Source organism: Cyprinodon variegatus, unplaced genomic scaffold (assembly GCF_000732505.1).
Source record: "Cyprinodon variegatus isolate N-32 unplaced genomic scaffold, C_variegatus-1.0 Scaffold1037, whole genome shotgun sequence".
Lineage (NCBI taxonomy): Eukaryota > Metazoa > Chordata > Actinopteri > Cyprinodontiformes > Cyprinodontidae > Cyprinodon > Cyprinodon variegatus.
This window is the reverse complement of record NW_015151490.1, coordinates 233470-246845: the sequence shown is the minus strand read 5'-3', so window position 1 is coordinate 246845 and position 13376 is coordinate 233470. Positions and strand designations below refer to the sequence as shown.

Below are 13376 nucleotides of genomic sequence, written 5' to 3'. Positions count from 1 at the left end.
GTTCCCAATGTGGGGGTGTGTGCCCCCTAGTGGGAGCACAGTTTAATTGCAGCATTCTGATAGATTCGGTAGATTATCCCACCTGAGTCTTAGAGCTCTGCAGCTCCTTGTGTATCTCTGCAGGTCCTGGTAGTGTATCTCTTCAGGTGCTACTCTATGTTGACATGTTTCATTAAGGATAGAGTAAAGGGATTTAAATGTAGACTGCATGTCTAATTAGTATTGGTTTGTGAAAAAAGAAACTATGAATTGTTTTTCTTTTCCTTCCGTTTTCTGTAGGGCTTGTTAGGCTTTTCTGCCAATTCCCCGTATTTTGCATTGAAATAACAGTTTGATTTTGTCCTTGTTCTTGCAACGCATCGCTGTATCTAAAGAAACAGCCATGAAATCATATTCATTGTGCAGCTACTGATTAGGTAGAAGGATTTCAGTGCCTTTGAGGTTTTATGATGAATATAGAACTGGTTTAACTCTTGTTCCTCAAACGTTTTGATTCTCATTGGAGATCTTTCTTGCATCATTAAGTTTTCACCAAATTAATGAAATCTCCTGATTAGGGTTGTGGATCATTTTTAATTTTTTATTTTTTTTAAATCAAAAGTGTTCAATAAGCTGCATCCCATTTAATTTAGGATGGGGCCATAGCAAATAAGCAGTGATTGCATACATGAAAACAATTTTTGCACCCATATGGCTCAGAATATTACAAAGATTTGTAACTGCTATGTACAGCTATGTTAAAGTATTTCCTGTAAAATGATTTCAGGCATTATCATACGTATGTCATGTGTGTGAAGCCTGAAAAAAAGGTAAATGGAATGAAACTTAAAGCGAGCCAACAAACAGTCCAAGTGAAAGGCTTTGTGCTCTGGAGAGTCAGTCTGGGTCTCCTTTCTTTATCTGTGAAAGGGCAGCGAGGTTCCAGCGAGGTCTGCATTTCAGAAACTTAGAGGAAGTTGTCTCGATTTAGCTTTGTCTGCAAGGCCTGTCTGACCATTAGAACAATACCATCAGCAGCAAATGGAACCCCAAGGCTGCAAGGACAGCCGGATAGACTACATACACTCTGGGTCATACAATAACACAGCAGGCAAGCATGTCTTAAAAATACAGCAGCGGGACAGCAGTTGTTCAGACAGATGAGGGGATTTTTTTTTTTTCCAACACTGCGCTGCAGGACCAAGGTCATCTTTATGGTTCATACACCCAAAGTTTTCCTTGTTTATTTCTGAAGCGAAGCTCCGTTCAAACATTTCGATTGGTGCAACGGCTTCAAGTCTACGAGCTGCGTCTCTGCTTTGCTTGGCTGCATTTGGGTGGAGAAACACAATGAGTGAATGTGCTTGTAAAAGCACATCGCCTCATAATGGAAAAGACAGCTTACTTTACGGATTGCACTGATTTCCCCTTAGCTGCACAGTTTTACTATAAAGGGAGTTGGTGAGCTGTGTACAATTGGTCATTTTCAGCTGATAGTAATTGTCGATCTCATAGCATAGATTTTCCTATTTTCTTTTAAAGCACTTGTCATTTAACACACAGCACTTTGTAGCTGCTGCAGATCTGTTGGCTGCACATCTATGATGGGAATCTCCTGTTCCACCATGTCCCAAAGGTGCTCTGGAGATTGAAAGTCAGTGAAATCCTTCTAATGAAACTAGTCGGGGATAAATCAGGTTTTGTAAGCTTGTGCTGTTTGAAGTGGGCTTTAGAAGATGGGAACACTGGTTGTAACGGGATAGACATGGTCAGAGTCCAGGGACAGCACTTGGGTAGGTTGTGGCATTTAAATAATAGGGATGTCCTGATTGCAGCTTCAAGAATTGGCCAATAGCAGTATTGACCGATACAATATCTGCAGGAATTATACCAGCTTTTATTACTTATTTTATGCTGTAGAGTGTTAGAAAAGAGTTAATTAAGTAATATTATTAGCGCTGCAACTAAGTTATTATTTTGCAAATCAATTAAGTTGTTGATTTCTTTCAATTATCCTTAAAGAAGACTTTTTTACATAATTAAACCAGATGAAACTCCACGTTTCCACTTGAGGTGCCCTGGATAGAGCATATTATTTTATTATATTTACCATATTTCTTTTCCTAAAAGCAAAATGTTTACATATTCTTTTTACAATTTTGGTATAATTACTGCTCTTAGTGGGTTGCTCTGTCAGCTAAAGGCATTAATTACAGTGTCTATATTCCAGTTAATGATTAATTACTAAACTAGTTGACAATAATTTCAATATTCGATTAATCACGATTAATTGTTTGAGCCCTAAATGTTACTTAAATGGGGAACAAAACTCAGCAACAGGACATAGGAAAACAACTGACTCTTAAAGTTAACCGATGAGTTACAGAAACCTTTAGGAGAAGGCTGATAAAATCTGATATTAGTTTTTTGTGTAATGATAGCCGATATTAATTTCAGATTGGGAAATCCGTGCTAAATAATGGATAAGTTAATAAGGATACCTCGAGAAAATATCCCTTAAACCATTATAAGACCAAAACCAGCAGTCTGTCTATTTTAGCAGGCATATTGGACATAAGCGTTCAGGAGGTATAATGCAAAGTTTTTCCACTTATCTGTCATCCAACTCTGGTAAGCTGGTTTGAATTTTAGACTTAGTTGGTGTTGTTTTCCATACCTTAGTTGTAGTGAGAGCTGCTGTTTTTTTTCTATCATTTTGAACCAATCTTGCTCTAACAACAATACTGTTTTGTTCACACAACTCCTGCTCACTGCGTACAGACTCTCATTTAGACTGCACCCAATAAACGTAACCAAGCATTCAACAGGTATCTATACCTTTAAATTGTAGTTTTTAGTTTTTTTAAGTTTTTGCGTTTCAACATGCTCGGGTTATTTCATTTACAGCTGAAACAAAAGGTATGAGCCTACAAATAAAGACTCCTTAATAGAAAGCTGACTCCTCTCCTGTGTTTTGGGTCCCAGTGTGAGGGCTTTGGCCTTTTTATTGTTATATGTACAAATAAATCAAAGCTTTCCAAAAAAAACAATCTCAGTTATGCTAATGCATATAAACACTTGGGGTTATTAGTAAGTGAAAAAACACTCAGTATTGTCTTACTTCCCAGAATCAACCAGCATAAACCTTCTGACTCATGTGGGGGAGCCGCATGCAGTCAGCCCATCCCCACAACCCCCCCTTCCACCCACTGCTGACCTTTTTGAAAAGAGTAAGTCACTTAAATAGCCATGGTTTACTAATCAGCCTTTACATCCTGCGTGTTGTGCGTTTCAGCTGCTGAGGTGTTTTGTCGAGCAACATTACCTCAAACCTGCAGATTCCTTATCCTACCTTCTCACATTTTTGCTGTCGTTTTAACTGTTTCAGTTAGATGTTAGTCCACTGTACCTCACTGAAGAAACATTGGATTGCTAATATCAAGAAATCTCCTCATTAACTTTCCTGTGTCAGAAGGTAATGTTTCCTTATTTGGCTGTACACCGTTGATACTCAACAAAGATCACTATTCTCCATCATTCTACGCAGAAACGGGAAGAAAAACTACCATGGTGCACGATAATGCAGAGAGCAGTCTTTATTTTCAACCCTTTTGAAAAGATTGCATTGTTGATGCTCTTCAGTAAACACTGAGCACGCTCGCATGTGACGTCATTGCATCCTCTGCTGTGCAGGCGGGACAATTTAAGGTATAATAGAGGATGTTTTTCTGGGTGGATCATCAAATAAGTGGTTCTCCTAATTGTCAATCATTCTGGTGATATGTTTACGTTAGGCCGTCCTACATGCTTTCCCCCATTTTCACTTACCGGTGGTGAGTCTGACATAGTGGAAAAATAGAAAATCTATTAAAAAGTTAAGCTTGTATGAGCGATGCAAACAACAAATTTTAAACAGAGTGTGCAGGAGGAGAAATGGGCTCGTGCATGGATGAAATTTTGATTTCGGAAAAGGGAGGGAAGCAAGTATTTTTGAATATAACTAACTTCAGTGTGTTTGACTATCCAATCACAGACCCGATTCAGTGGTGCATCCGGTATTTGTAAAGTGAGCTTCTAAGGAGTGACAGCAGAGATAGCCAATCACACAGAAAAAGACGGTTGGCCAATCAGGAGCTTGTGGGCGGTCTAGACTTAGGGAAGCAGGCTTCAGCTTGAGCTGCGGCTTTCCGCTTGGTCCTGCTCGACGAATGTCTGTGTACTGTAGCGCAACATTGTTTTTGGTCAGTAAAACATGCAGGGGACAAAAACTGATGTTTGAAAAAGTGTACAAAGTGTAGGGGACATTTTGTGACTGAAGTTTTTTTTTAAATGGCCAAATTCTTCTGACTTGTGGGTTAGTGAAATGTTTACTGGCCTTCTTTAAGCCGGAAAACAGACAATGTGCAGCAATAGGTGCAGGAGGGGCATTGTCCTTCTAAGTCCAGTGCACCTGAGAAAAAATCTGTCCAGATTTTTAACAAAAGGGCTTTAAACCCTTGTTTCTGAGATAAAATGTAGTTTTTTAAGCCAACATGTGTGCATATTTTTCTAGACCAACTATTGCCCATTGCCTGTAGGCTCCAATTCAATCTTTGGATCTTTGCTTGGTAGTGGAAGCCCTATGAGCCCCATAGTGTTCGTGTGCTTGACCTCAGCCAAGTTTATTATTCCAGGAGTCCACAACACTGATGTCAGATATGAGGCTATACTCCTTAGACAGCTGGAGAGCAGTCTAAAGAAACAAGGGGGGTTCCCTTGGAAACCAAGGCCATCATTACAGTGTTTGCTTGGTTGGAAGGTGATGTAAGAGAGCAGAAAGAGCTCAGTGTGTGCTGACAGGCGCATATATGCTGAGTCTGACCCACATAGTCCTGACGCTGATCTCCTTTTACTCATTGAAACAAAAAGCAAAATTGTAGTGTGGAATTTCAAGAGTTAGGCTCCACTTTTTGTGGCTTTGTATGAAGTTCATTATAAATTTTTGGTGTCTCATGCTATGACAGGAGGGGTGAGCCCTTATCCTATTGGGTGATTGCCCACTTGCGTGGAGAACTGGGCTAGTGATCAGTGGGTACCTCCAGCTCGGCATCTTGCTGTGCAGAGGGCCAAAGCAGATGGACCATCTGGTGATTGGCAGTAAGAGGACAGAGGCCAGTCTGTGTGTGTGTGTGTGTGTGTGTGTGTGCGCATGGCATGCACAGACTGGGCGGGATGGTGTTGGAAGACCACCTGTCAGGTTTTTTCATGTCTCTCATACGTGACAAGCAGCATAAGGCAAACAATGGGATCCTAATTCAGATTGTTCCTATGAAAACACCAGAAATATCTTCTTTCTATTAGAACTGGACCAGTTCATGGACCATCTGATAGTGGTAGAACACCATTATCAGACTGTGTATAAATGTTCTGTGTTATCTCATATCTAGCTCCAATCCAAAGTCTTTTATTTACTCTTGTTTACACATGTAGAGTTTTAACTCTCAATCAATGTACCCAGTTGTGATTCTGTGTTGCATCTATCCTCGACACTCAGCCCATAAATTAATTTTGGGCTCATTTTAATTTTTCCCATGAAATGTTTTTCTGACCAACTCAAGAAGAGAAAATGTTTATTGCTCCACTGAAAAGCAGGGAGATTTTTATGCCCTTAAGGTCAGAGGAAAGGGACATTTGCTGTGCACAAATTTTGAACATTTAAAAGCACAACAGTAGGAAGCTAATGTGTTTCTAAAAACTGCTCTTACTAACTGAAGAATCTTCTGTTACATTTCACATGTAATTTGTCTACTTCACACATCAGATGACACATAGATTTATTTTCCCCCCTTGGTCCAGACCTTTTGTGCAGATGTCAGTAAAAATCATCAAACTCTGTCTAAACAGACTCTGGTTCGTTTTGCTTCAGGTACAAAAACAAACAGGCTTCGTTCGGCCCAAATTCAGAGAGCATAAGTCCCTTTGGACTTAGCAAGAGACTGTAGTGATAAAAGTGGTATTAAAGTCACAGCTGCTCTGCTGTCTGTAGCTTAGCAACGCTACTACTAGCAAGAGGTAGACGTATCCTCTGACAGTGTCATTACTTTAAGAAAAATAAAATTCTCAAAATATACATTGAATGAGCTGCATTGACTCTGTTAATGTTTTTGTAGTTGTTATAACTGCATAAAAATGTAAAAAAAAGAGGTGCTGCCTGCAGGAACTCTGTGGTAGTTAACCCTATTTCCAGGTCTATGCACTGGACACAACCGTAGTCACTTCTGACCAGTTGAAACAAAGACTGTCACCCTTTTGGCTTTGTTGTTCTTCATAGGTCACTTTCAAAGAGTTCATTTTGAATGAATATGAATCGGATCGGATAAAAAGAAAAAAAATCACTTTTGGTCCAGACCAAACAAGCATACCAAAGAACATTTCTGCTGTGAATACACCCTTTAGTTTTGATCTGATTTGATCAGAACCTATAAGTATTGTTATGGCTGTTAAAAAAAAAAGGAAAAAAAAGCGTTTCTTTAAAAGCTTAACAAGTTGGTAAATTAAAACCATGATATGTTGGAGAAAAAAAATAGATAAAAAAAATTTAAAATCAAAAGAAAAATATATGTACCTCTTTATTTACTTCATACATTTTTCTAAATGGTAATGGCATATGGCCTGTATTTATATACAGCTTTTTCAAGTCAGAGGACTGGACCAAAGTGCTTTAAACTACATTCAGTAATTGACCCATTCATGCACACTCACAGGCTTATGCTGACAAGCTACATTGTAGCCACAGCTGCCCTGGGGCTCACTGACAGATGCGAGGATGCCATACAGTGGTACCACCTGGCCCCCAACCTCCGACGTCACTGTCGCCCTAAAATATCGAAAATGATATCAAACATAAAAAATGAAAGGATGCTTAATTAGCTCACCTTGCTGTCATCACTACCTTCTCTATTACCCCAAAAGGAGTGAATCCAACAATTAGGGGCTCGCCATCAGGCAGTCCACCACATTACATGAGGAAGTAAAAACACAGCTGTTTACAAATTTATCAATGGCTCTTCACACTGTTCGAGAGCAACAGTCATTTCTTTCCTAGGGTTTTTCCACAATCTGTTGATAGTGGTGTATTTATGAGCTAAATCATATCATGCCTCTACAACAGGGGTCTTCAACATTTTCCAGGCAAGGACCCCCAAACTGTTGGCGAGATGTAGCGGGGCCCCCCTAATTATATATATATTGTATGAAATTGGTCAAATTGGTCCTATAGTCGCTCTATTACAGATAGAGTCATATAACGAAAGTAATTTCGCCCCTTGGGATTGTTAAAGTATTTCTGATTCTGATTCCTCGTTGATGGGACAGATGTTTTGAATGAAACGGTGCCCAGCTTGAAAGAGCTCCTGTGTGTCGCTGAATGTTTGCATTGATGACAGCATGTTGAATTCATGTTAATGTGTATTTAAAGACATTTCAATTAGAGGGAAAAATTGCAGGGGGTAATATAAAAAAACAAAACAAAAAAAGTCAAATCAACCAAAAATTTCACGACCCCCATGCAATACCTCTGTGGTCTTCAACAGGGGGTCAGTGACCCCCTGTTGAAGACCTCCACTCTAGAAGTTTACATTTGCGAACCCTCACCTGCAGAAGCTGCTGCTCACTCGCCATGTTTCCCACTCTGACCTGTCTGCATAGGTACAAATTTTCCTCGTCACAGACCTCAAGGACGCATCAAGCATAAACCAAAGTTCAAATGGTACTAAATGTGTTACATTTTACCAATGTGACTGGGATACGATTGGTAACCCAACCATGGCAAAACTGCTAATGTTGCTAATGCTACATCCACATAAATATGCATAGACACAAGTCAAAATCTTGTGTGTACCCTTGCAAGGTAAAAAAAGGGTGTCAAAAGCATGTCAAAGTAATAAACCAGGTTATGACTCCTTGATTTGTTTTGTGAAATGCTAATGCAAAGTTTTAAGGCTTTGTGACATACTGAAGCAGATGTTTTTTGTTCTTAGTGTATGACTTTGGGTTAATTCACCTCTTTTCAACGAATAGGACAAACGTCTGTCCATGCATTTCTGAACGCCCCCCACAAGTTCTGTTTTATGCCCTTAAATAAGTCCTTTAATAGCCATGGACGTAAACCATGACTTATCAGTTAATTTATCTTTATATGAAAGTATTTCTCCCATTTGGGGAGATTACCATGCTAAAGTGTTGTATAAAAGTCACTGTTAATTTCTGTTTATTTCTGAGTCCCTGTTGGAGTTAGCTGAGGGGCATAACCTTTATGCCCCCATGTCAAACCACAATTGCCAAATAACTTCCTACTGGTAGATGTGATTTATTGGAGTCATTAACCATATTACCATTACTTAAAATCGTCATATAATTTCCAAAATAATTTTCTGCCTAAGAAAGTTTTGTGCCAAATGACCAAAGCTGTAAAAATAAGGCAGAGTTGAAATATATGCTTTCCATTTGTTCACTAAAAGGTTTAAAACAAGTCTGGTATGTCATGTCATATACTATTCTGCTAGGAAAAAATTTGAATGCAAAATTAAGTAAACTTTAGAAATATTTGCATTACTTGAAGGGTGTAAAAATACCTTTTGAGTGATAGCTGCATTGTTTAATCGTCGTGAATGCAGCACAAAACACGAGAATAACGCACTGTGTATAAGACATGCAGTGACTCAGACTAATGTGAAACTAAGCCATGCTATCTTCTGGCCATTATACGCCTTTTTATTAAGAAAATTCACCTTTTTTTGAAGGTCAACACTTTTTACACTAATATTCCAATACTTAATAATCCTGCTTCAGATTAAAATAGTCTGAAATAATAGCCAGAGAATTGTAAAACAGTGCTCCCCTCCCCCACCTGGTGCTGTGTCCATCAGTTTAAGCTAATAGACTCACTATACTCTTGTAGTGACTGAGGAAAAGACAAATGCAGCTGTTTGAAAATACCTCTGGTCGTGAACAGCCATCATTAGGGTGTTTCTTTAGGAGCTTAAAAATTAACTTTGCATCATATGAGAATCTTCTCTGTTGATTAGTTCAATCTGGGATGGGTAACGAGCTAATGACAGCAAAATGGTTAATTGTTGATTGCAATCTAGTAGAATCATTATTATTAATTTACATTGTGTAACATTGGGTGAAGAAACATATAAAATTCACAGTAAAGACATTGACACTGTGACTAAAACAAAAGGGAAAGGTGGCTGTAATCCAGTGTGTTAAAACCACCAGGTAATGTCCTGGTTGTCCACCAAACTGGTTCCACTGCTTAACTGGTGCTGGAGCTCACCGTACACTACTTCTTTGTCTTTCGACCATGGTAAACTCTGGCCTCGGAGCCTTGCTTTGCTGATGGGCCAGAGCAGATAGTCAGCACTGTAACTGTGGGTCTTTATTTATACTACCTGTATGTGGTATTAAAGTATTTCAAAATACCATTTTCCAGCTCCCACTGCAGGGGTGAGGAATCATCTGTTTGTGATGGCAAAAACGTTGATAAATTAAATCAATGGGATATTGTGAGATGAGTGGAAAAGCACACCAGTTCTTTTACAGAACAGTTCTGGTTGAGAACTTGAACCATTTTGGTTAAAAGGCTCAATCAGAACCTTGTTTTCTGTCAGCCAGCCCATTTCAGTCTAGGATAAAGCATTTGTCTGAATACATTTTCATTCTATTTAAAGAATTTAACCTTAAAAGTAGAAGATTCCCTACAGTATTCAATCTTAGTCCTACGTAAGATTTCCTAAATGCAATAAAAGGGCGTATTTAAATTGACCTCAGGTGGATATTGCTCTTTGAAATTTCTTAGAAAGCCTTTTTTGGTGAGGTGATCAATGCTGTAGTATATAACATACCAGCTCATGACGACAGTCTCCACTACAGTAAGCTGATATGTAGAAGTGTTGCAGTGCAGCCACTGTTTGTAAGTTTCTGTTCCTGTTTTTCAATTCCTGCACTCAAATAACATACAAATAATTCTAAAAGTAGTTGAGTGAAAAACACCATATATGTAGGAAACCGCTGATAGGATCAATTAGGAAAGTCTGAATTACATCACTGGGTAAAATCTTCCTCTTATACTTTGTGATGCCTTTTTTTTAGGTTACTAAATGAATGCATGGAATATGGGCTGACTTTGTTTTTAAGCTTATGGTCTTAACCTGAGGCAGGCTTTTCTTAAAAAGCTCCTCGCCTTTAATGTCTGCGTCATGGGATCTCAGCGGCATATGGCTCTATCATTAAACTAGAGGTATTCCCTCAAAGAGGTTATAAAAGTACTTTCATTAATAGCCTGCATCAAATGCAGCCCTTGGCTGCTGTGTTGTTGTTTTTTTTTTATTGTTTTATAAAAGGATATGCCAATCTCAGGGGTAACAGGGTAGAGAAAATATAAAATAAATAACACAAGCATGGAGAGCCATTTAGGAAATAAAACCTTTGTGTTGGTACTACCACCTGCATCCTGTTTAGCCATTGTTATTTTCTTTGTGTGTAATCACAGAAAATATTATGCAGTGAGCTGAAGGAGAAGTGACAGAGTGCATGGGATGTTGAAAACCTGTCGTTTTCTGTCTTGTGTTTTTCTCTCAGGGTGAAGTCTTCGTATTTGGAGAGAGGTTGAGCTCTGTGCTCGAGTTCAACAGGGCCACTTCCTGATGATGACAGTAAACATGGGTGAGTTGGTATAGAAAGCAGACTGCTGTATGTGTTCATATAGAAACGTCCATACAGATAACGCAACCATCCTTAACACTTCCTGTGGCGAAGAACAGCAGAAGTAAGCTAACTGTCTTTAAAAAATGGATGTGTACACATGAAGAACTATGTTTATAATTTTGTGGTTTTACACCTTTATCATTTTATACCCACCAGATGAGAAGGCTGATGATTTTTATAAAATTTCCTGGAAGATATCTGGTTCATAACCTTTAACAGTTGTTTTTCATATTGATTCATTGAATATTTTGATGTCATCCTAAAGCAGTCACACTTTTTTCTTCCATAGATGACGGTCTCCCGAATGGACCCGGACAGCACAGGAACACACCAGGTAAACTATATGATGTAAACCATCCTGAACATTAAAGGATTACTTCAGATTACTTCAGAGCGAAGCATGAAAACTGAATGCTGCCTCCTTTTGTGTTCCTCTGGTCCTGAAAACTAGGGGTGTCCCAGTACAACTTTTTCCTTCGCAATTCCGATATTGACGCTTTGAATAATGGCTGATACCGACCTGATTTGATATTAGCACGAATCATTAACGTTGTAGGGAAGTCATATTTAAATGTCAACTCATTCTGGCTTAAACATGTATATAAATTTACTCTTTATCAGACTAGATTGTCGCAAAATTTAGGAAATTTCTATTTAAAAAAAAAATCTTTTCCTAAAATATGTGTTTTTTTTTCGTTATTTTATGCAGGCCAGTTAGTTATATATCAGCTTGTACACCTAAATTCGGCCAATCATATATCAACGGTCTTCTGTCAATCAAATTTTTTCCATCATAGCATCTTGATTCATATCTCGCAGCTAATAAACGAAACGGTTGAAATAAGAAATAGGAATCATTTACTTTACTACTGAGTTATGTTCCAGTGTTTACGGAGATGGACGTCTGTGTCTTGGGCAGGCGTAGAGCTAACAGAACTGGCAGCGTTGCGATGCAAGGGCTCAAACATGTATGGCTGTAAGCCTTCTACACCAAACCAAGCTTCTGCCACCTTGCCGTCATCTTCACACCATCTTCAATCCCACTTTCTTCCTCTAAATAAGTAATGTATGAAGGAGGAGACTCATCCATGACCTCCGACACAAAACTCTCCTCCACTTGCATGGTTCCGCTGTCCATAGCGTTCCTTGACAGTGTCGTTGCTAAGTGCTACTTGGTCCCAATGTAATTTCCAATTGGGAACCTACTAGCACTAAGTTGCTAACTGGTTAGCAAGATGCTTCCGACAAACCTGCCACAACCAGACTTGCTTGCCTTCCGCCACAACAATCCCGCCCCCTTGATAATCAACATCACATTCACTTTATTCAGTTATGTAAAGTCGTGCACCACTCGGGAGAATTCAGAAATGCACCCGTTGGAACAGCCAAGAGTTGCATTCAATATCGGATTGGGACCCCCCTACTGAAAACATCAAAGTTTGCTAGTCTTTCATGATCCGAGTGCCCATATTTGACCAGCACCTCCCAAATCTATTTTGGTCCAATATCATTAAGTGGTGTATGCTACAAATTAAAATACTCAACAAAACTACAGTGGTCCTGTAGTGCTTAAGGATTGGTCTACTTGCTTGGAAGTAATTTGGTGCACAGTAGTACCAGATATGCTAATATTCAATATAAAGTAGACTGTTTGGAGAGCGTCTCAATCAGAGGTATACATGGTGGCATTAGAAGTACTAAACATACATTTTAGACCTCATCAGCTGTATTTAGATCCTACCGAACTGAGTCAAATACAAATGATGTTTTCTGGTGTGTCTAAGAGGGATCCTTTGTGTCATGTCTTGTGTTACTCTTTTGAGTGACTGTCGGGCATTCTAGGGACTGCCTGCTGCTGATCTTTTAGCCTGATGTAAAACTCCCCCAATTTATTTTAGTTTGCATTATGTCCATGTACTATTTGGGGGAAAAAAAACTTTTCTTTTTTATTAGTTTATTGCTGCACAATCCATTACTGAAAAAAAACAAGAATAAAAACACTAAAAAAATGAAGAGTAATAATATAAAGACTTAATGTAAGAACATGTTGCTCCTTGCCATTGAAAGTAATGACTTCCTGTAAGAAGTCCTTAATCAAATGTAGCTAAATGAACAAAGGAAGCTAGACAGAAACTTTAAGCTTCTATCTATAACTATATGTACGTTACGCACCTAATCACAGTTATGTAAAATATTTGTCTTGGAATGTGTCCATTTGGCAGAGGCTTGAAAGTTATTGACCCAAACCTAGACTTTCAGGACAAACCTTGTGCAAACATTCCTTGCACAGTTATTGTTACACGCCTACAGTACCCAGCATTACATCAGAGCTATTATCCTTAGTGAAAGATTAACCCCAAGTGTTTAAACATTACATCCATTAGGCCTTAAATTGACTGCGTTTCATTTATTCAGTTGAGCACAGATCTGTGCTTACGGTGGGCCTTGCTTACAAATAACTGGTGTGTTTCTGAGCATCTGAGCGTGCTTCGTGCGTCAGAGATTGGACCTGGCTGCTGCTGGAGAGTTAGGACACATTCTGGCTCCGGCTGCTAATCCCGCCGGATGCTTTTGCCATGATGTGTCTCTCGGCTCAAGGAAATCCCCTCAATGTCTTTTCAGGCAGCTTGCCTCACTCTTCTCTGCCT

The 13376-nt window shown here is 39.0% G+C and overlaps 1 protein-coding gene across 1 annotated transcript in view; it reads left to right on the top strand.

Annotated features, from left to right (window-relative positions):
* LOC107100967 (mitogen-activated protein kinase kinase kinase 3-like) overlaps positions 1–13376 on the top strand; it is a 50937-nt gene that overhangs the window by 4534 nt on the left and 33027 nt on the right. The window contains exons 2-3 of the mRNA XM_015399680.1: positions 10603–10686; positions 11018–11062. Of these exons, the coding sequence (XP_015255166.1) occupies positions 10668–10686; positions 11018–11062 (64 nt within the window). The 5' untranslated portion in view covers positions 10603–10667. The remainder of the gene's footprint in view (positions 1–10602; positions 10687–11017; positions 11063–13376) is intronic.